The 23,986-nt window shown below is 46.8% G+C and overlaps 1 protein-coding gene across 2 annotated transcripts in view; it reads left to right on the top strand.

Moving 5' to 3' along the window:
- Positions 1-23,986, top strand: part of MYH11 (myosin heavy chain 11) — a 128,244-nt gene that overhangs the window by 58,152 nt on the left and 46,106 nt on the right. For both annotated transcript variants that reach the window (XM_055562727.1, XM_055562728.1), the window contains exons 5-9: positions 2,182-2,284; positions 6,073-6,165; positions 7,118-7,181; positions 10,526-10,624; positions 14,126-14,269. In XM_055562727.1, coding sequence (XP_055418702.1) covers positions 2,182-2,284; positions 6,073-6,165; positions 7,118-7,181; positions 10,526-10,624; positions 14,126-14,269 — 503 coding nt within the window. The remainder of the gene's footprint in view (positions 1-2,181; positions 2,285-6,072; positions 6,166-7,117; positions 7,182-10,525; positions 10,625-14,125; positions 14,270-23,986) is intronic.

The following is a 23,986-nucleotide window of genomic DNA, read 5'->3' as shown; positions in this document are numbered from 1 at the left end:
TTACATTGGAACCAGAGACCTGATTTCAATGCTGAGTGTGCTCTTGCCTTGCTGTGTGACCTTGGGCAAGTTGCTTACTCACCCTGGTCCCAAGTTCCTGTCCTGTAATAACATGAAAGTGATGTGTCCTCCCTTCAGGATTGGGGGAGCGGAGGTAAAGGAGATAATGCCCATGAAACAGTTAACACAGGGCCTCCACTCCACCCTAAAAATCAATTCTCTCCTTAAAATTAAAAAAAAATTTTGGACTCAGTTTTCCTCCTCAAGAAAATGAGGATAATGCCTCCGTAGCTGCCATCTCAAAAAGTGCCTCTGAGGCCACGTGAAATAATGTGACCATTGGGAATAAAGACCATTAGGAATGGGGGAGAAAACTGTGTTAATACTGTCATGAGACGTGGTGCGATGTTTTAACCTTCCTGGAGACCTGACTCGTGATTCCTGGATGGTGCCCCATGGGATTGGGTCTGACAATTCGGGGCGTATGTATCTGTTCCTCCCTCCCTCCCTGCCTCCCTCCCTTCTCTCTCTCCCTTCCCTTCCCCCACCTTCTTACTTCCCTCCCTTTGTCACTCCCCTTCTCTTTCTCTTTCCTTCTTTTTTCCTTCCTTTCTCCTTCCCTCGCACCCTCCCTTCTTTCCTTCCTTCCTTCTCTTTTGCCGTGAACAAAGTTATTAATGGGCCCTTGGCAGAGCAGGTTCACTTCTTGTATTTCCTAATTAGGTAAAAAAGGACAAGCACCACATTGGTACTGGTGGCACTGGTTCAGCATGGAGAGCGCTGACCCGACCTCAGGGTAGATGAGTTCAGACTTTAAAAAATTTAGCGCATTTTAGAATATTCAGTGAGCTCAGCAAATGTGAGTCTAGGCAAAAGAAGGAAAAATAAAAAAAAAACAAAAAAAGAAAATCAGAGGAGAGGACAAGAAAGGAGGAAAGATTTAGTTGAGGTCATCTTTCCCTTTTACTAAGAAGACTGGGAGTCAGAGGTAGTCTAGAATCCTCTGATAAAACAATTCTATCACCGTGACCTCAGGTGGCCAGGAGAGGTGTAGCCGGTTCAAGAAGCCGTTTTCATTTAAAAAAATAAAAATAAATAAAAAACCACTGTTCGTATTCTAGGAGTGTTCTTTTGATAAGACAAGCAATGCCCCACTCATCTAAACTTATCAGCCATTTACACTTTGGCATGACTTACTCCAATTAGGTTTATCCTTTGATATTTAACTGAAATCATTAGCTAGCCACCTGACCCTTCCAGTGAGTTCTCTAGAGGATGAAGGGGCTTATGTGAGTCCAGTGGCTGATGGAATAACCACTTTTCTTTCCCTCTTTGTCCTCTTTCTCCTTCCCCTCCTGCTCCTTCTTTTTCTCCTTGTTCTTTTCCTCTTCCTTCTTCTTTGTAAGGGACATTTCTAAAACTTCTACCTTATATCTTGGTACTCTGAGAGGTACTTACATCCATCCTGGAAGGCAGTCTCTTGCCCGATCTTCTCGTCTCTAACAAGGGTAATGATGTCTTTAAAGCAGATAGTTTTTAATAAAGCTATTCTGTAGCTACTATAATAATGGATACATATCATTATACAGCTGCCAAAACCCGTAGAATGTGCAACAGCAAGAGTGAACCCTGATGTAAACTGTGGGCTTTGGGTGATGACGCGCCAATATGGGTCCATCAATTATAACAAGTGTACTACTCTGGTGGGGGATGTTGATGGTGGGGGAGGTTGTCGAGGGGCAGGGAGATCTAAGAACTCTGTGTACCTCTTGCTCAATTTTGCTGTGAACCCAAAACTTCTCTAAAAAACAAAGTGTTGTTGTTGTTGTTGTTGTTGTTTTAAGTAGACAGTTCCAAATAAACCTGTTTAGACCTTGGTAGGGAAACTCAGGTTTTCTTTTACTCTTTTCATCTACATCCTTTCCTGCCTCCCCTCAGGAGGCGTAGATTGAGATAAGGAGCAGGGTTTGAAGCCCAGCTCCCTGCCAATGGTAGACAAGCCTCCTCCCCTCTGGGAGCCTCAGTTTCCCCATCTGGCAAATGACACGGAGCTGCGGAAAGATGCCCACAGAACTCCTGATAAGATAAACAATAAGATAAGATAAACAACACCCAGCTGGCTATTCCATCAGCCCCTAGTGTGTTACTGTTCCGGTGGGTCACTGCTCTCGTGTCTTTCAGAGGCGAATCTGGAGCCGGGAAAACAGAAAACACCAAGAAAGTCATCCAGTACCTGGCCATGGTGGCCTCCTCCCACAAAGGCAAGAAGGATACAAGCATCACGGTGAGTGGCAGCTCCTGTCCTCTGGCCGCAACTTGGCAGATGGGCCTTGGGCTCGAGGGCTGACCAGGTAGAGAGAGCACCATCGGGAAGGCCAGGACCCCGCGTTATAAGGACTCAGGACTGTTTTCCCTGTCCTTCCCCGGACAGCTCACTGGAGGGATTTTTCTTCATCCTGGGTGGTCCTGTTGGATCTAGGCGATTCCTCACTTTGGCCAGGATCGTCTCCTGTTCTGTGAACTGGGAGGAGTTTTGATTGACATCAAAGCTTCTGGCTTGCGGCATCACTGTCATTTTGGACTGGATAATTCTCTGCGGTGGGGCTGTCTTATGCCCTGGAGGATTTTTAGCAGCACCCCTGGGCACTCCCCACTGGAGGCTGGTGGCAGCCCCTCCCCCGATGATGACGACCAAGAATGTCAGGTGCCCCCTGGGGGGTGCGGTCACCCTGATTGAGAGCCACTGCCTGAACTGAATCGCTGTAAATTCCCTAGTGTTGAGGCATACCTGTCATTCCTCCACGTGTGCCTCCAATGGGAGCCCCAGGGGATGGGAATATGGGTGTCACTCAGCGTGTGAGCTTTGGTCCAGTGCTCTTGACTGAGCATCTACTGTGTGCTAGGCACTGCTAGTATGGGGCCCATCGATGAGTCTGAGTCATTCTAAACACTGAGCTTCTGGACTCATGAGAAAGAGAGAGCGTAAATCATCAAATAAGGACACAGTCGACTAAGGAAAAGAAGAGCAGGTTTCTAGACTCATCCCTTCCTGAGTCCATCCCTCTTTTCCTCCTCGGCCTTAGCCTGGCCTCATCTATCCCAGTGGAGGCGACAAGCAATGGGGCTGCTGGAAGGACCTGCCAGCGCCTCCCTCTGAAGGTTTGGGGCTGGGGGGGTGGCGAGGGTGGATGGCAAAGGAGGCCTGAAGCAGGCTTGGGGTGTCACTGGTTCCTGCCGCTCTGGATCTAGCTTCTGGGGCTCAGAGGTGACACTGGAGAAGCCACAGAGACCAGCCTGTCTGGAGGCCCTTGGGGATCTGGGGCAAGCCCCGGTTGTAGCTTGGGGAACTTTCCTCCTCCAACAGGTGCAGGAAGCCCGAGATGCAGCATCCACACTGCCTCTGGCGTGGTGTACGGAACAAAGAGCCCCAGAGTTTATGCAGCCACTGAACACTGCCTCCCACTGCCTTTCCTTTCCCTAGAATAGTAAAAGGAAGAAATAATACTAATGACAGATCTTTGTCAAGTGCCTACTATGTGCCAAACACTTTTTTTCCTCTGCGTGTGAGAAGGTATCTCAGCATCTCGTTGGATACAGTTTTAAAGAGCGCGCTTTGGTCCCAGCAATTTTAAAAAACCTTTGAAAATGTCTGAATCGCTTAAGAAATTAGAAAAGAAAGCAAGTAAAGCAGAAAGGAAATTGAATCCAAGAAAAGCTTCTGATTTTCTCAGTTGGAGGCTCTTGGAAAATCCGGGCTGTCTTGGGCGGGGTGGGGATTGAAATCGTATATTCTCCAGACCCTGATGTAAATAACACTGACGTTTGTTTTATACTGTATTGTCCAACCACAGCAAGGCCCATCTTTTGCCTACGTGAGTAACTGAGAGTGTTTTCCTGGTGTGGACGGGAGGCACGGAGTGTATTTAGATGTGCATGCCCCTGTTGCACGCACTGAGCCCGGTAGCCGATGGAAGACTGGGCTAGATCCCCGAACCTACAAACTCACTGAAATACCGTCCTGCGGGTGTCCGATGCCACCCGGCGGGGTGGGGCATTTGGGCGCATCGCCACCCGCAGGACTCCCACCGGAAACCCCAGGGTTGTCCTCTAGCCTGGAATGGATTTTCCCCAGTTCAGAATGAACGTCACTTTACCCTTCTCACCAAGGTATCCACCACTGGGGTATCCCTGATTGGAAGGCCCTGGAGATGTCTGTCCCGTCTGGTTGAGCTTTTGAGGACCTTGTGGCCCTGAAGCTTTCCTGGCTTGACTGACAGTCAGTTAATGGCACTGCTGTGGCATGCCTTTGTCTCCCCTCCCTGCCATCATCCCTACATTCCTCCCCTGAGGCCTGTTCCCTGTGCACTGGTGTGTCTTCCTCTGCATGTGTGTGCAGTGCGTGTCTGTCTTTGCATGCCGGTTGCTTGACCCAAGGCTCCAGAAACGGAAGTCCTGGGGTTCACGATGCAGTAGCTTGGGTGGCATGGTAAGGCCCCAGCTATGCGACACCCAACCAGGCCCTGCTCAAACCTCTGCATATACAAACTCATCTCTTAACACAGAGCTTGGGGGCTGGTGTACGGGTCCCAGCCTGGAAGAGACCCTGAGATCAAGAGGTCCTAGCGTGTCCTAGGGTCACACTCAGTCCATCTTAGTTAGACGGGGGGCGGCAGCATCATGAGTGCATCAGAAGGAGAATCAGGCTTCTTCTTTGGGATTTGCTCCTGTGTGACTTTGGCCAAGTCGCTTAACTTCTTTGGGTCACTGTCTCATCCTCCATAAAATGAGTGGTTTGGATCAGATCTCCTGAGAAGGATCTTTTGACCCCACCAGCTGGAACTCCCATTCTAGAAAGGGGACTTTCTCGGGGGATACTGAGACCCCAAGTTTGTGTTGACAAAAGTGACCCCTTTAGTCTTCTCCCCTCTAGTCAAGCAAAGCCCTCCTTGTAAATTTCCACCATTCCCAATCATGGGGATTCCAGTGTGGCTGCGATTTTCACAGAGATGACAGTTCCTGTCCATCTTCTTTGGGATCTGCAAAGGAGGGCTTGTGTGACTAATAAACACAGAAATAAACAGTGGCTTCTTGTTCTGTTCCTTGTCACCCACGGTGCCCCCCTGGTACACAGCAGAGGGGAGAAAGCCATGCACTCACCTTCTCTTTCTAGAATGTTTCCCAGGTTCTTTTTAGCCTAGTCCAGCTGCCCTGAAAAAAAAAAGGGGGGGGCAGCGGGGAAACCAGCAGAGAAAACAGGAGAAAACCCCTAGGACCCACACTTCTCAGCCTGGCCTGTAGGAGGAGCTGTCGGGAGAGCCGCTGGGCCAGTCTGCAGCTGCCGTGTTGCGGGGCTAGGCAAAGAGCAGCTCATTGCTTCCTGGCATGATTTACCTCGTTGGCCCTTTCCTGCCACAATTAATCACGTGACCGCGTTTGTGCACAGGAGCCCCCTTAGAGGGGGCCAGTGGGCTGTGTACAGTCTCAGCTGCATTTAACCCGATGAATGGAGCTCAGGCAACCCGCTTTGAGGCTTTGTTCTGCGGTTGGTTCAAAGTATTCCTGGTGGGTTTTGTGCATTCCTTATTTGTCTTCCCTAGGAGACTTCAGAAAACTGGTCCTGAGACAGGAAAAGGTGCAACTTTAAAAAATGCCCTAAAGCCTTCAGAAGTGTTGTAGCGGTCTAGCTTGAAGAGGCTGCTTGTCAAACATGAGCAGCAGCAGGACTGCCATGTGCAGCGGGGCAGGTTGTGCCCTGCACAATTCCATGGATTCACTATGATGTCAAGGACATCCCAGGGTTGTCAGTGCCAGAGTTCAGCGTCTCCCGTAGATGAGCAGGCCCTATCTTCTAGGGGACAGGTGTCGTGGCTGTAACAGAGCTCATCCATTTGTTTCTCTTCTGAAATCCTCGAGTAAATCTGGACGTTAGCACTGGGGTCTCAGAATGGATAGGTAATAGGACAGGAGAGAACCCGTGGGTCAAGGGCAGAGTTTTTTGACAACCTCTGTCCAGGGCAGAACTGTCACTGCCTGCATCACTTTCTCTAATAACTGCGTGTGAATGAATTTTAGGGTGAGCTGGAGAAGCAGCTTCTACAAGCAAACCCCATCCTGGAGGCCTTTGGCAATGCCAAAACGGTCAAGAACGACAACTCCTCCCGATTCGTAAGTGGTGAAGCTACATGAGTTTTCTGGAAAAGGCTCGGGTCCCCCGGTGTCCCCTCCTGCCTGAGAACGCAGAGTGCGTGTGTGTGCACAGGGCACCTGAGGCTTAAGGGATGGAGGTGTGTGTTGCATTTCGCTCTGTGACTCCAGTCCTGTCTTAAACTTACCACCCTTTGGGTGTTCCAGCCACTCACTCCCTCATTCATTCATTCACTATTCATGCAACAAATATTCATGGAGCGCCTGCTGTATACTCGGCTCCCTGTTAGAATTTGACATTCATAATTCATTCAGTAAACATTTACTGAGCATTGAGCACCTAATATACAAGTGCTAGACACTTGTATACAATACTCATTCATTTATTCAGCAAAACATGCATTGAGCACCAACTGTATACCAAGAACATGCAAGTTTCAACACATTTGTTAAGCACTTGCTGTATACATCCATACAGGCATTTTTACATACATCATTCTCTCTCTTCATTTATTTGGATCATTTTTATTAGTACCTACTGTATACCAGACCTTGAACTGGACTCAGAATCACAGCAAACAATTCAGATGTGGTTCCAGCCTTCACAAAGGCTAATAGTCAGTGAGACAGAACTTCCCACACCGGCTTTCCCAGGCTTCATGGGCCCCTCTCCTTTCTCACTTGAGCCTAATGGGGTCAGGGGAACCCTGAACTTGGGTGGTTGATGATACTTAGACAATAACCATTTTGTTGTACAGAAGAAGTGGGACCTCCATAGGAGACTCAGAAAGATAATTTCATGAAGAAATTTATAGGAAAGATTGTATCTGAATTCCATTAATGAGGGGGACCATACTGATTTGTGGGTGCCCCTCTGAATGCTCCCTTACTTCTCTCCCCCTACTTTCCTGCAGCATGGGGTTGAGGGATGAGGCTGGGGACCCCACTGTGAACTGTGTTTTCCTGTTGGCAGGGCAAATTCATCCGCATCAACTTCGATGTCACGGGTTACATCGTGGGAGCCAACATTGAGACGTGTATCCTTTGCTGAGCCTGGGCCACCTGGGATCCCCATCCCTGGCACCACCCACCTCCTGCCCAGAGCCCCAGGGGACCTGAAAGGCACAAGAGCCATCTCTCTCTCCAGCACTTGGGTGCCATCCAGAACAACTCTTCCCTGGTTGTTTTCGCTTAAGAACAAGCCTTGTAGTGTGGTGGTCCCTTGGTTTGGGGACCTCAAGAAGCCTGTATTTGATTCTGGGTGGATCTCTCCCTAGTTGAGTGATCTTGCGCTAGTTACTCAACTTCTCTGTGCCTCATCAGTGAAATGGGGATGCTAATAATACCTGCCTCAAGTGAACTGATTCATGTAATGCTTTTAGAGGACTTCCCTGGTGGCTCAATGGTAAAGAATCCACCTGCAAGGCAGGAGACATAGGTTTGATCCCTGGGTCAGGAAGATCTCCTGGAGAAGGGAATGGCAACGCACTCCAGTCTTCTTGCCTGGAGAATCCCATGCACAGAGGAGCCTGGCGGGCTACAGTCCATGGGGTTGCAAAAGAGTTGGACAAGACTGAGCAGCTAACACACTAAAGCTTTTAGAATCATGACAGAATAAGGGCTAGTTAAGTATTGGCTAGAGCTTCCTTGGTGGCTCAGATGGCGAAGAATTTTGCCTGCAATGCAAGAGAACTGGGTTTGATTTCTGGGTCGGAAAGATCCCCTGGAGAAGGAAATAACAACCCACTCATCCACAAACACTTCACTTCATCCTTAACGAGCCAGGGTTCAAGGCCAAGCCCAGACCCCTTGTCCTTCTTAGGAACAGAGCAGCTCCAGCCCACAAATAGGATGTCAGTGGAAAGAGAACTTTCCCAGAGGAACAGCCTGCTTCTGGCAAAGCAAACCGAAAGCTGTTTCTGTAAATCTAAGGAATCAGAATTCCACCAGCCCACCAGTGCCCACTCATGCATCCCAGTGGGGGCTCAGGGTATGGCTGGGGTCACCTGACCGTGCACCGTCCCCACCTCCCCAGAGTTGGGCCAGGACTAAATGAGATACAGCAGAACATATACTAGTCTCCAGGGGGGGATAAAGAGACCATGAAGAGCCTTATGTAGGCTCAGAACAGGTATGGCCACCAGCTGAGTTCAGTTTTCTGAAGTTTCTGGATTTGGGAATTACAGATGAGTTTGTGGCCCTAGCCACTCCCTTCTTCCGGGGATCTTCCCAACCCAGGGATTGAACCCTGGTCCTCCTGCATTGCAAGCAGATTCTTAACCATCTGAGCCACCAAGAAAGCCCACAATTAAGAGGCCTTGAGAGGAGAAATTGCCTGGAAAATCCCATGGGCAGAGGAGCCTAGTGGGCTGCAGTCCATGGGGTCACTAGAGTCAGACACGACTGAGCAACTTCACTTTCACTTTTCACTTTCCTGCATTGGAGAAGGAAATGGCAACCCACTCCAGTGTTCTTGCCTGGAGAATCCCAGGGACAGGGGAGCCTGGTGGGCTGCCGTCTATGGGGTCGCACAGGGTCGGACATGACTGAAGTGACTTAGCAACAGCAGCAGAGAGGAGAAATTAGTGCCCATGACCTGACATAACAGAGCAGGGAGGACACGGTCTAAACCAGTGGATTTGGGGACACAGAGAAGAAATGATTATTCATTCTTCGGTGGTTAGCATCTTGGCAGATTTTGTCAAATAGAACCTGGTTCTTAATGTGTGGGAAATCCACCTGATATGACAGCCCAGCCCCCCATGTGGCTCCCACCATCCCCATGCCCCCATGGTCTCCATCCCTCCCCCAACAGCAGAACGGCTCTCCTTAGATTAATCAGTGGGTGTGTTTACAACATCCTGAGGCTCAGTTGCTAGTCAGCTGAGTCAAGGTCACTCAGCCAGCCAGAGCTGGCACCCAGGTCTCTGAAGCCCAGACCGTCGGCTGAGGTAGTTTCGGCCACTGCAAACACTTGGCTTCGCTGCTTCCTAACTGTGTCCTCCTGGGAAATGAAATGAGCCTTCCCCGAGCTTCCCTGGGCCTCGGTTTCCCCTAGATTGAAAATGCCAACAATATTCACTCTTAGTTCCTAGGATAGTTTGTGAGGTTTAAATGAGACAATGGAAAAATGGTACGGATGAACCAGGGCAGGAATAGAGATGCAGACATAAAGAATGGACATGTGGACACAGCGGGGGGAGAGAGAGGGTGGGACGAAGTGGGAGACTGGGATTGACGTATACACACCACCACGTGTGAAATAGGTAGCTAATGGGAACCTGCTGTAAAACACAGGGAGCTCAGCTCCGTGCTCCGTGAAGAACTGAGGTGGGTGGGAGGTAGATCCAAGAGACAAGGGATGTATGTATACTTATTGCTGATTCATGGGGTTGCAAAGAGTCGGACATGACTGAGCGACTGAACTGAACTGATAGCTGATTCACTTCATTGTATAGCAGAAACTAACTCCATAATGTAAAGCAATTATATTCCAAGAAAGAAAAGCGAATGAGAAAATGCATGTCAACATTTAGCACAGGGATTAACAGACCATAGAGGGTGTAATTATTTTTACTCTGTAATATCTAAAGACAGTTCACTCTACAGAAGAGAAGTTGTTGATGGTTGTTGGGGAAATGTCTCATTTCATGCCCCTGCCAGAAGTCTTCCATCCTGGAGTCTCTTGACTCCTGTCTTTTTATACTTTTTTAACCCGCTTTGTTCCCCTCACTTCTCTTTGGCACTGGGGCCAGCCAGCAGCACCTAGCAGTCTCATTTTGAATCTATGAGCCAAAACTGGAAGGTCAGCTCATGTGGACCGATGGCTTGATCTGCCTCAGCAATCAGAGTCCTCAAAACTCTCCAGGGAGCTTCTCCCGGATTCTGGAGATTTCCCCTCCAGCAGTTGATGTGCCAGAGCTTGGGGAGGAAGGTCATCTCCCTGCAGGAGAAGCACATGTGGTAACCCTGGAATTAATTCTGTGTTGTTGTTGATCAGTAGCTCAGTCATATCCAACTCTTTGTCACCCTCTAGACTGTAGCACTCCAAGCTCCCCTGTCCTTCACTATCTCCTGGAGCTTGCTCAAACTCATGTCCATTGAATTAGATGGTGGTGCCATCTAACCATCTCATGCTCTGTTGCCCCCTTCTTCTCCTGCCCTCAATCTTTCCCAATAACAGGGTATTTTCCAATGAATCAACTGTTCACATCAGGTGGCCAAAGTATGGGAGCTCCAGCTTCAGCATCTGTCCTTCCAATGAATATTCAGGGTTGATTTCCTTTGAGATTGACTGGTTTGATCTCCTTGCTGTCCAAGGGATTCTCAAAAGTCTTCTCCAGCACAGCATTTCTAGAATTCTTAACTCCTCCCAAACCAGATCTGCTGGAAAAGTCACGTGCGATTCGCCAAGCCAGAGACGAGAGGACCTTCCACATCTTTTACTATCTGATTGCTGGAGCCAAGGAGAAGATGCGAAGTAAGTGATGAGCAAGGACATGTGCTGGGAGACCTCAGCCCTCCCTTCCGTCATTTTCCAGGATTAATTGATAGCTATTAAAACAGAATCTGAGATCCCGCCAGGGAAAGAGTTACACATCTCTGGGCAGCATCTCCTCATCTTCTGTCAGTCATGTGCATTTACTGAGCATCTACTATGTGGCATAGCAGATGTCAGTTTCAGTTAGGCATTAAATAATTAATAAATAGACTGGATGACATCAAGTCCAAATAGACGCAATCTGTGTCTTCTAGGAGGGGAGAAAGACAATTGCTAGGTACTTGCCTGGTGGCGCAGTGGATAAGAATCTGCCTGCCAGCAGGGGGCACAGGTTCGTTCCCTCATCTGGGAAGATCCCCTATGTCGTGGAGCACCTAAACCAGTGCTCCATAACAAGAGAAGCCACCACAGTGAGAAGCTGGAGCATTACAACAAAGAGAAGCCCCCACTCCCGCAACTAGAGAAAGCCCACACACAGCAGCAAAGACCCAGTACAGCCAAAAGTAAATTAAGTAAATAATTTTTAAGAGATAGTTGCCATATTTGCAAGTTTGTAAAACTTGCAGGTATTTGAGATGCATTCTGATTTCATAAGGAATTTTGTAGTGGCTCCAAGCACTTTTCATTATACCTGTTTTGAAAGTAACTTTGAAGTGGCCTTTTTGTAGGGTGGGGTCAACTATATTTTTCTATAACGAGCCAGATGGTAAATCTCTTAGGCTCTGTAGGCCACATGGTTTTTGTCACAGCCACTGAGCTCTGCCTTTGTAAATGCAGAAGCAGCCATAGGCAGTGCTAAACCAGTGGGCATAGCTGTATTACAGTAGAATTTTACTTACAAAAATAGGAATACGCACTGTGCTGTAGTTTGCTGCTCTCTGTTGTAGGAAAAACATTTTTCACATAGAAACACTATACTGTATGCCAGACTCCAGTAGGAAAGTATATAATATGTTCTAGGCATGCAGAAGAATTAATCTTTACTAACTTAAAAGAATATATAAAATTCTGAAAAGAATATACCTGTCAATATAGGTACATAGTATGCTCTACATTATAGTAATAAGTTTAAACCCTAAATTTTAGGAGAATAGTACACGTTTTGCTTCCCATCATTTCTGTGACCTGGGGTTAGTTATTTTGCTTAGAAAATTACCAGAAGTATGCGTGGACTGGTACCTTTGCTGTGATGAGGTGTATTGTAACGTTCCACCACTAGAGGGAGCAGCGTCCATGAGTTGATCTTGATACTTGGCATCTGGAGCAATTTTGGATGAAAGTGGGGGGTGGAATGGATGTTACACAGTGGCAAACAGGTAAACCAGCTGCTGCAGCACAGATGCTGTGGGGTGGCCCAGAGAGAAATGTTTATATTTTTCTTCTGTCTCTGTGCCACCAAAGTCAACAGTCTGGTTGTTTGGAAACGGGTTCAAGTTTTGTGCTCTGCCTCCAGTCTTCCAGAAATCCAGCAGGGATAAGGCTAACTAAAATTCCTAGGAACCACTTGTATACTTGATGATAGGTTTGGGAAGAGGTTAGGGTTTTAGAGAGAATTGAATATTTTTAAAGATATCCTCAGTCTGGATAATGAAATCTTGGCAAAGACTCAGATCCTTGTGACTTTAATCAAGCATTTCAGTTAATCCAAAGGCTAGAGTTAACTGGCATCTTGGGTCAATTTAACCTCGACTTTATCAAGTAGCTTCCAAGTGACTTGACCCATGAAAGCCCTTTGCTTAAAAAGTAAAGCATCTTGCTGAATTCCCTCCAAAAGTATAATCAAATCCAGCCTAATTAACGATTGATCTGGAAGAGGACACTTGATATATTGGAGTTTGTCATAAATGCAAATGGTGTAAGAAAAAAGAGAGTAAATTATAAATTTGAGGGAGAAAGGGATGAATAACAACAAAGGAATGTAACTACAGAATACAGCTTTATAGAGAACAATATTTAATAAGTGTCATAAACAGAGAGTTGGCAAATGTTTTTACTAAAGGGCCAAGTAGTCCATATAGGTTTTGAGAATCGCATGGTTTTTATTGCAGCTACTCAACTCTGGATGCCATTGTAGCATGAAAGCAGCCATAGACAATAGACAAGGAAATGGGGGTGCCTGTGTTTCAATAAAACTTTATTTATAAAGACAACCAGCAGACCAGATATGCCGACCCCTGATATAAGCCTTATCTGTTATTACAGGGGCTTCCTAGTGGCAATAGTGGTAAAGAACTCGCCTGCCCATGCAGGAAACATAAGAGACATGGATTCAATCCCTGGGTCAGGAAGATCCCCTGGAGCAGGAAATAGCAACCCACTCCAGTATTCTTTGATGGAGAAGCCCATGGACAGAGAAGCTTGGAGGGCTACAGTCCATGGGGTCGTAAAGAGCTGGACATGACTGAAGTAACCTAGCATGCATTGTTGCTAGAAATAGTTTGAGAAGAGAGAGGATGTAAGAGCACTAAATCTTTTTCTATCATAGCAGGAAGTGAATGGGCAGTATCTAACCCATATCCTGAGTAGTCATTAATATGATATATAAGTATAATATATAGTAAGCCTATTATACAGAGAAATAGTGATAACTACCAGGAAAAAAAACAGTTAAAAGAGATAAAAAGCACTTACTGTAGGTAACTACTATAGGTAGGAGTTGGATAAAGGATGGGACAAGCAATGGTGTTTTTATTATAAACCTTTTGATAGCAATTGATTTTTTTTTCTCATAAAGTTTTTGCTAAGTTTAATGTGTTTTATAAGGATAGGACAGAATCAACTATTACACAACATATGTAGAACAAAAATCACAGTGCTAACTAGATATCCAAAAAGATATGGTAAAATCATATATGGCTAGAGAATTATTTGATTATTAGAGAAGGAACACTGGGGTGATTCAGGAACAAATGCTGATGAAGGTTGCAAAACAAGGGTGCCTTTCTCCTTCCTTGGGATGCTCGTGAGGTTCCTGTCAAATTCTATCCTACCAGTGATGACGAGAAGCTGCAAGTTGCATTTCTCAGGCTGTTAGTACCAGCTTCATATCTGTAGCTCAGTCACTGATATTTAAAATCTGTGTGCATGTTTAATTTTTATAAAAGTTTAATAAATGGATGAATAAATATTAATCTAACTTTTCGGACAGCTTTGTTCCTAAAGGCAAGATGCCTTTGGGAGACTGAGCTAAAGATGTCCCTTCCTCTGAGTAGATGCCACCGTCCTGGCTAAGGAAGTGGGGCCAAGGCTGGATTTCAGTTGCCAGGCACCCTGGGGCAGTGCACGAGCTTCACCACTGTATGAGGCGGGTGATGGCTAGTGATCACTTCTATGCAGTGAAACAGAGAGAAGCTTTCAACTGTCCAAGTCTCGAGAAAGGGAAAGAAATTATGATGGACCAGACCCTTTATCAGGTCCCTGTCTCCTGTTCAAAGTGGAAGTGTCTTTCCTGACCACCCCCCCATCTTCCTCTCCTTTTAGATGACTTGCTTTTGGAAGGCTTCAACAACTACACATTCCTCTCCAATGGCTTTGTGCCCATCCCGGCCGCCCAGGATGATGAGATGTTCAATGAAACCGTGGAGGCCATGGCCATCATGGGGTTCACTGAGGAGGAGCAGCTGTGTAAGTCTTTTCACCTTGGGGAGGGTGCTGGCCAGGAGACCCGCTCTGGGTTCCTGCTCTGGGTACTGACCCCAAAAATGCTTTATCAAAAGTCCAGGCTCTTGTTCAACTTGTCCAAAAGAATTTGGGCAAAAAACATGAGGTACTAAGGAAAAAAAGAAATGAACACACACACACACACACACACACTGAGGCTGAGGAGCAAAGGGAGCAGCGAAGCAGTTTATTTAGGGCAGAATCGAAAGTTACACACTCAACACAGAGTGTAGGTGTCCTTGCAAATGAGGGGTGCCCTTCAGGGGTTTTTTTGATCCCCCTTTTATTTTTAGCCCTTTAAATAGGTGGGTCTTTTTGATTGAGGGTGGGATATTCATTGAGGGAAAGGTAGAAGTGTGGCCTGGATTGCATCCATAGCATCAGTCCCTGGTCTTGAGCATTTGTCTCTTGAAGCCACTGTACACGACTCTAAGAGCTGTATTCCCTTAAGTTTTCCTTTGCTAGTCAGGCTCCACACATGGAAGGTCATATAGGGTCACTGGCAACCCCTGCACTTTCACTGCATTTCCTCCTCGGTTTTCTTGGTCAGAGTTTCTTGCTCATAGTTACAGAGTTTCTGTGCTAATGCCATTCCTCCATGAATCATGGCCTGATTAAGTGCAAAACAGGGAGGTGGCTTTGCCTTCCACCTGATGTCTGTGTATGAGGAGACCATCCTTGGGCCCAGCCCTGCCTTTCCTGCCTCAGTACCACTGGAATAAGTTAGGGACTTTTCTTTGGTCGGGACAGATTTCTGCTCTCTGAATTCCCCACTCAAAAAAAAAAAAAAAAAGGAAAAGAAGGAAAATTAGTATTACTTTAGGTGGCTTTTTGCTGTCTTAGAAAAGTGGCTACGTTAGGCCTCTTTTGGCCACAGCTGACCAAATTGGCTTAAGCAAAAAGTAAAATGATTCATTCATGTATCTTGAAAATTCAGGGATACTGGCTTCATGAACAGCAAATTCCTGGGACTCTAAGAATGTCTTTGGAACTTGGTATCTCAGTAACCTTGTCTTTAAGTAGGTGATAGTTTCTGGGCAACAAAATGGCTGTTGCGGCTGCAGCCCTTACATCCATTGGGTTTATGTCCAGGAGAGATGAGCAGAGTGGATTCCTTGCCTGAGTCCCTTAATGAAGTCTCATTGCCCAGGTTGACATGCATAATCCTGAACTACTCACAATGAGCCAGGGCTGTAGAAAGCTCTATTACATCTCTTTGTTATGGTCTCTATTCCATTCTTGAAGCTGGAGGTAGAGAGGTTATTGGCCTCATCAAGAATAGGTAGGTGGAGGGGAGGGGAAGTAATTGCAGCATTGGGTGTACTTGGGTTCTTCCTGGAAAGGCAGTTCTGGCGATGGGTCAGTATTGATCAATATCATCGTACTAATGACCAAGAAACACGTTTGGTCCTCAGGCTAGGAAAGCTCATAGAGACATTCCTGGTTTCCATACTGTGTGAGAAACACGTTTCCTTCTGAATTAGATATGCCTTAATATTTAAGATTAATCTCTTTGGGAAACACCAGGACAAGATTGTGGAAATTTTCCCTTTCTTGCCATGTTCGCACCTTCTTTGAAGCCCCAGAATGAGGGCTACAGTTGCCAAAATGCAGGGCAACTGCATTTTGCAGGACAGGCAGCTCCTCCAGAGATAACTTAGGGCTGAAAAAAAGAAGATTCCATGAGTCAGATAACAGATGGTGGGCCTTTGTGGCTTTTGGCTGGGATCCCACTTCAGAATCCAGTGCTTACAGCATCCCTTCCTGAATGACATCGGCTCTCCAAGAATGATTCATTTTATTTGGAACATGAGTTAATTTTACTTCTAATCTTTGCTTTTAGAAAAATGCAGCTGTTGACTAAGTACTTGTTTGGGGCCAGGTATTTGGTAAACTTCCCCTTTTAAAAAACATACCAAAAATATACCAGAATGTTCAGTTTTGTGTACATAATAAAAAACTGGAACAAACTAAAATATTAACTGATAGAAGATTTATTCAGTTATTGTTTGACCTTATGAAAGAGAACAATGGGTCCTTTCAGACATTACCTTATGCGGAAATGCTTCTAATATATTTAAAGTGAAGACATCAGGGGACAAAACCGCCTGCTAAGTGCTTCATGCACATTATTTAATGTTGCGACAACCCTAGGAGATGACTGGTGTTACTGCAGCTTGCAGATGATGAAACTGAGGCACAGAGAAGCAAAGAGACACACGGAAGAGACACACAGCAAGGCACCGATGGGCTGGGACTCATTCTTGGGTCTCATGGAATTCCAAACCCCACTTTATGATGTGCTGTGCTCTGTTTTTGTATGTGGGAAGGTGGGTTTTGTTCTATAAATTAAAAAAAAAGTCTATGTCAGAACCAAGGTATGGAAACCAAGGTTAGAAGGAACCCAGAATGTTCTACAATGTGGAGTCATTTTTTAGATGGTAAGTGATGCAGAAACCCACCATGAGGTGGTGGTCCCTTCTCTAGTCCTTTTCTGTCCGTCTGATGACTTTCACAGAGAGGAGCAGTTTGGCATCTACGCGGTCTTCATCCCCTCCCTGGCACTTGCTCATCACCCTTTTAACCTTGGAGAGCAGACCCCAAGTTGTGCACCCTGGGCAGATCCCAGCCTCTTGCTAGCATTTGATAGTATGATTTATTTTCCATGTATTTATTTTAATCGTGGTCATCTATTTATGGCAAGAAAAGCTGATTTTTTTCACTTAAGATAAAGTAAATCATAGGAGAGAGAAGTGAGATTGTAAAGGAAAGTGCTGAGTATCAGAGCACTGGAGAAGGAAATGGCAACCCACTCCAGTATTCTTATCTGGAGAATTCCATGGACAGAGGAGCCTGGCGGGCTACAGTCCATGGGGTCACAAAAGCCTGGGACACGACAGCACACAGGCAGAAAACCTACCTAGTCACGTGAAAGCAAATAAATAAATAATAGAGCAGATGGTATGTCTGCAGCATGCTGTGTGCACACTAAGTCACTTCAGTCCCGTGTGGCTCTTGAGACCCCATGCACTGTAGCCCGCCAGGCTCCTCTGTCCATGGGATTCTCCAGGCAAGAATACTAGAGTGGGTTGCCATTTCCTTCTCCAGGGAATCTTCCCGACCCAGGGATCAAACCCACGTCTCGTACATCTCCTACAATGGGACTGTGGAAATCTCCACTCTGCATAAAAATATTCAGTCAGTAATGATACAGGTGAAACCTGAGGCGGCATCAACGGTGAATGACTGACACCTGGAAACAGATCTAGACAGTCTCTGGGAGGATCTCTGGGCGGGGGTGCTGGAGTTAGCGGCTGGGAGTTCATGTCCTGGCTGGGTTATTAGCAGCTGTGTGAACTCCCAGCATCTAACTCCAGAGCCCGTGCCCCCGGATCCTCCCAGAGACTGTCTAGATCCATTTCCAGTGTCAGTCATTTACAATTGATGCCGCTTCAAGTTTCATCTATATCATCACTGATTGAATATTTTTACACAAAGGGTAGAGTTCCACAGTCCCAGTGTAGGAGACGTATGTCTCCACCTGCCTGCATTGGCAGGCGGGTTCTTTACCTCTAGAGTCACCTGGGAAGCCCTGGTATGCCTATAGAGAGCAAGCAGTAAGATGAGGGTGAGGACTTCCCTGGTGGTCCAGGGGCTAAGACTCCATGCTCCCCGTGCCGGGGGCCAGGGTTCGATCCCTGGTCCAGGAACTAAAGCCACAGGCTGCAACTAAGAGTTTGCTTACCACAACTAAAGATCCCGCATGCTGCAACAAAGATTGAAGACCCTGTGTGCCACAGCTCAGACCCGGACAGCCAAAATAAATAATAAAAAATATATACATATAATTTAAAAATTAAAAAGGAAAAGATGAGGGTGTTCAGGGCCTACTCTGGTGGTTCAGTGGCTAAGACTCCATGCTCTCAATGCAGGGGAACGGAGTTTGATCCCCCGTCAAGGAACTAGTTCCCACATGCCACAGCTAAGAGTTTGCATGCTGGTTCTGCATGCCTCAGCTAAAGATCCTTCATGCCATGACTAAAAAAAAATCCAGCATGCTGAAATGAAGATTGAAGATCCTGCATTCTGCAACTAAGACCCAGTACAGCCAAAGAAGTAAATGAATTAAAATAGATAAATATTTTTTAAAAAGATGAGAGTGGACAACTGACTGATACCCGTGGGGCATGGACTTAGGCCATTGTGTATTCCAACCCTGATTATAAATCTAGGGCTGCTCCCAACTCTCCCCAAAAAGGTCAAAGGAAAATGGGGAGCTGAGCCCTGGAGCTGCGTGAGGGCCCAGGTGACCAGTCTCCTCTGGCTCCTGGACCTTAGCAAGAGAGAAGAACTTGCCCCAGGTTGCACAGAGAGCTGGCAGCAGTGTAAGACCATCGTAATCATGATGACATCATAGCAACTGCTGCTTATTGAGCACTGTCTGGGTTTAGGTGCTGTGTGCTGTGCTGTGGTAGCCGCTCAGTCGTGTCCAACTCTTTGCAATCCCAAGGACTGTAGCCCGCCAGGCTCCTCTGTCCATGGGGATTCTCCAGGCAAGAATACTGGAGTGGGTTGCCATGCCCTCCTCCAGGGGATCTTCCCAACCCAGGGATCGAACCCAGGTCTCCCGCATTGCAGGCAAATTCTTTACCAGCTGAGCTACCAGGGAAATCCCTGGGTTTAGGTACTATGCATTTAACCCTCATGACAGTCCTATGAAGTAGGTGTTTTTATGGGCCTTCAGATGGCAAAGTGGGGGCCCAGAGAGGCTAATACCTGACTCCAAGTCACACAGCTGCTAATAACACAGCCAGGGTGTGAACTCCCAGCAGCTAACTCCAGCGTTTCTGCCCTCAGATCCTCCCTGAGGCTATCTAGGTCCATTTTCAGATGTCAGTCATTCACAGTTGATGCTGCTTCTGGGTTCCACCTATATCACCATTGAATGAATATTTTTATACAGAAAGTAGATTTCCACAGTTCCATCCACTCTGGACTTTGTCCTAAACAACAGTTTCTGTAAAATCACCAAGTGTATGTCCTGGTTATACTATTTCAAATAAATTAGTAGAAGTCCCTAACTATTGAAATGTTTTAAAAGTTTCCTGCGCTCTAAGTTGCTTCAGTCATGTCTGACTCTTTGCAACTCCATGGACTGCAGCCTGCCAGGCTCCTTGGTCCATGGGATTTCTCAGGCAAGGATACTGGAGTAGGATGCCATTTCCTACTCCAAGGGGTATTCCCAACCCAGGGATCGAACCCGTGTCTCTTAACATCTCCTGCTTTGGTGGGTGGGTCACCCTCTGTACATACTGTGTACAGGTGGTGCATCTGTTACATGTTGAGAAACCTGTTTCCTGCTTCTCAGTAGTAAGGGTGGCATATTAGTCTCCTGTAATTGTTGTAACAAGTGACCCCTGCTTGGTGGCTTAAAACAGCAGGAATTTATTCTCTCATGGTTCTAGAGGCCAGGAGTCTGAAACCAAGGTGTGGCCAGGGGTGGTTCCTTCCAGGGGTTCTGAGGGAGAATCCATCCCAGGTCAGTCATCTGTCTTCTGTGGCTGCCAGCAGTCCTTGGCTTGTAGACGCATCACCCCAATCTGCCTTCTTCTTCATGCTTCTTCTGCTCTGTGTGACTTCTGTCTGTTATCAGCTCACTTGTGGTTGGATTTAGCACCAGTTTAATTTAGTGTTAGTCTCTCAGTCATTTCCAACTCTTTGTGACCCCATAGACTATAACCTTCCAGGCTCCTCTGTCCATGGGATTTCCCAGGCAAGAATATTGGAGTGGGTTGCCATCCCCTTCTCCAGGGATTGGACTCAGGTCTCCTGCATTTAAGGCCCACCAGTTTAATCTAGGGACTTCTCAGGTGGTGCTGATGGTAAAGAATCCAGCTGCCAATGCAGGAGACACAGGAGATTCAAGTTTGATCCCTGGGTCGGGACAATCCCCTGGAGGGAGAAATGGCAACCCACTCCAGAATTCTTGCCTGGAGAATCCCATGGACAGAAGAGCCTGATGGGCTACAGTCCATGGGGTTGCAGAGAAGGGGACATGTCTGAGCATGCGCGCACACACACACACATGCACACACACACACACACACACACACACACACACACAGAGTTTAATCTAAGGTGATTTCATTTAATTGCCTCTGCAGGGATCTTTTTTCATGTAAGGTCACATTTGCAGGTTCTGGCTGGTCACTTCTTTGATGGCCACCAGTCACCTGCTGTTTAGTACCCACTGGGCCAGGCCTATGGCTTGCAGCATCTCTCCTGATATAAATTTCATGAAGCAGGTACTTCTGTTACTCTCTCCATTTTGCAGATGGGGAAACTGAGGCTCTGCAAGATGAAGCTAGGATTTGAACTCAGGACATCCTAACACTAGAGTACATGCTTTCAGCCACTGCCCCGGACCCCAGCCTCGCCACCCGTACCATCTGGGCAGCCCTGCCCGCTTTGCTGCTTTGTCACACACCAGCTCTTTTGACCTGGGAGTGGTGACTGCTCTTTTGTCATTTCTGTGACTGTGTTATCTACACAAGAGTGCAAACTGGCAGCACCAGAGCCCACAGAAGAGATTGACCTCCACGTTAGAGTTGTTAATTTTATTATTTATTTATTTTTAAATTTATTATTCATTTACTTGGCTGTGTTGGGTCTTAGTTGCAACACGTAGGCTCTTGGTCACAGCATGCCAGCTCTCTAGTCGTGGTGCACAGGCTTAGTTGCCCTGTGTCATGTTAGATCTTAGCTCCCCAACCAGGGATCGAACCCAAATCCTTCGCATTGCGAGGTGGATTCTTAACCTATGAACCACTAGGGAAGTCTCCAAGTTGTTAATTTTAAACTTGGGTAGATTTCACATGAAAATCTGGGTTTCGCCATCATCTTTGGAAAAAGCAGAAGCCTGGCAGCTCTGGGTTTGCCTCCCTGTGGCCATGATTGGAGTCTCGGGTGTCGCCTTTCATACAGGGTCCCCATGCATCCCTGCAGTCCCCATCGATCTGCTTTTCTCATTTAGACCAGGGGTTCTCAACCAGGGTTGGGGAGGGTGGCACCCAGGGGACAACTGGCAATGTCTGGAGACATTTTTGGTTGTCGTAACTTGGGAAAGGGTCGCACTACTGACAGAGTCTGAGATGGCTAGATAGCGTTACCAACTCAATGGACAGAATTTGAGCCAAGTCTGGGAGATAGTGAAGGACCGAGAAGCCTGTCATGCTGCAGTCCGTGGGGTCGCAGAGTCGGACATGACTTAGCGACTGAACACAGAAACAGCAGTACTGACATCTAGTGGTTAGACAGCAAGGATGCAGCTAAACACCCCCCACAATCAACAATCTGGGCCCAAAATTCACTAGTGCTGAGAAATCCTGGGTTTCACTACTTACAATGCAGGCATTTCAGCAATCCCTCATTTAGACTTTCAGTTTAAGAACTGTGAGTATTGCACCTGATGGTTTACCGAGCCCCTTCCTAGATGTTATTAAAGAAACTGCCTCAGCTGCTTCCTTTTGACAGAAACTTTGTTCACTTGAGAGGAAATTTCTCCAGTGGTGAGCGGGAGCATATGGGTGGGTGGTCTAGGCCTTTCTCCTCCTGAGCTGGGCCAGGGTCCCTAACGTCTGAGGACAGTTGTAGTAAAGCTTTATTGTGACCCCATGGACTATACAGTCCATGGGATTCTCCACGTCAGAATACTGGAGTAGGTAGCTGTTCCCTTCTCCAGGGGATCCTCCCAACCCAAGGATAGAACCCAGGTCTCCCGCATTGCAGGTGGATTCTTTACCAGCTGAGCTACAAAGGAAGTCCAAGAATACTGGAGTAGGTAGCCTATCCCTTCTCCAGAGGATCTTCCCAACCCAGGAATCAAACTGGGGTCTCCCACATTGCAGGCGGATTCTTTACCAACTGAGCTATCAGGGAAGCCCAAAAGGTTCCAAAACCCGCCCCACAAAAAGATTGTCATCCCTAATTTGGCCTGAGGAATCAGAGTAGACTGCAATCTCTATGTTTTGTTCTTGAAACAGTGATTTCTTCTTGGAAATCCTGGGTGATCTGCACCTCAGGTCATCTAAAGCCAAGTATTTGCATTGATCAATTCTTCATCCATCCATCCATCTATCCATCTCTTCATCGTCCATCCATCTGTCCATCCATCCATCTCCCCATCCTCCATCTATCTATATTCATCAATCCATTAATTGATCCATCCATCCATTATCTATCTATTCATTGATCCATCCATCATCCATCTTCCTTCCATCCATCCATCCATCACTTCATTTTCCATCCATCCATCTACCCTCCCTCCCTCATATGTGTCTGGACCCTGGAGAAGGTTGCTGCTGCTGCTGCTAAGTCACTTCAGTCGTGTCCGACTCTGTGTGACCCCATAGACGTCAGCCCACCAGGCCCCCCTGCCCCTGGGATTCTCCAGGCAAGAACACTGGAGTAGGTTGCCATTTCCTTCTCCAATGCATGAAAGTGAAAAGTGAAAGTGAAGTCGCTCAGTCATGTCCGACCCTTAGCGACCCCATGGACTGCAGCCTACCAGACTTCTCCATCCATGGGATTTTCCAGGCAAGAGTACTGGAGTGGGGTGCCATTGCCTTCTCTGCTGCAGAAGATTAGGGGAATATAAAGAAGATAGGACAGCCCCCTGTGCTCCAGGAACTTGTGGTCTTGGGAGGATTTCAGGCTCAGAAACCATTTTGACAGCGGCATGGACTGAGTCTGGCGTCAGAAGGGTTCCCAGGGTCTGGCAACACAGTGTTTTGTCTGGAGATGCCTCGACAACCAGTGGAAAAGACTCCCCCTTCTTCATCCCAGCATGAACGTTCACACACCCAGCCAGAGCGTGCTAAGAAGCACAGGGTTCTGTTTTCTCTTTAGATACAGTTTATTGACATAAGATTTACATTTAGAAGATTGTGTGTAAGTGTATATAGTTGATGAATTTTTACACACCGAACACCCTTGCATAACTGGTGCCTATTTTAACTAAGAGAACGCAAACACCACCAGCCCCCGTGAAACTCCTCATGCCTCTTCTCGTAGCTTCCCCAGCCAAGGATAACCACCGTCCTGACTTCCAGCGGCATAGATGTGCCTGTTAAATGGATTTATGTGATATGTTCTTGTTTGCATCTGGAGGCCTTCCTTCAGCATTCATGTTTGTGAGATACAGCAGGATTTTTTGTTTGTTTGTTTGTAATTGCTAATCATTCAATCTCCTTGATGTATCGAAGGGCCAGATAGTAAATATTTCAGCCTTACCAGGCAGGCCATACGATTTCCATGGCAACTGTTGAATTCTGCCATTTAGTCTGCAAACAGCTATAGACAGCATGTAAGTGAATTAGTTTGGCTGGGTTCCAATAAAACTTTATTTTCAAGGGCAGGTAATGAGCTGGATTGGTTCACAGGCTATAGATTGCCATGCCCTCCTGCACATAATTCTATTGTAGTGCAAGCTTTTTAGCAACAATCCAAAAATATTTGGTTCCACCCTAGCTGGTCTTCTCTCCTCTTAGCACGGAATTGGGTGGTTTGGCTTTTTCCAGTTAGACACAAGTTAGTGACTGAACAAGACTAGGCAAAGGCTCAGAAAGGAGTCTCTCTCGGGGAAAGCTGTAGGCTGGCTCCAGGTCCTCAGTGACTTACAGA

Source organism: Bubalus kerabau, chromosome 23 (assembly GCF_029407905.1).
Source record: "Bubalus kerabau isolate K-KA32 ecotype Philippines breed swamp buffalo chromosome 23, PCC_UOA_SB_1v2, whole genome shotgun sequence".
NCBI lineage: Eukaryota > Metazoa > Chordata > Mammalia > Artiodactyla > Bovidae > Bubalus > Bubalus kerabau.
Note: the sequence above shows the minus strand (reverse complement) of the source record. Positions and strands in the feature narration are given on the sequence as shown.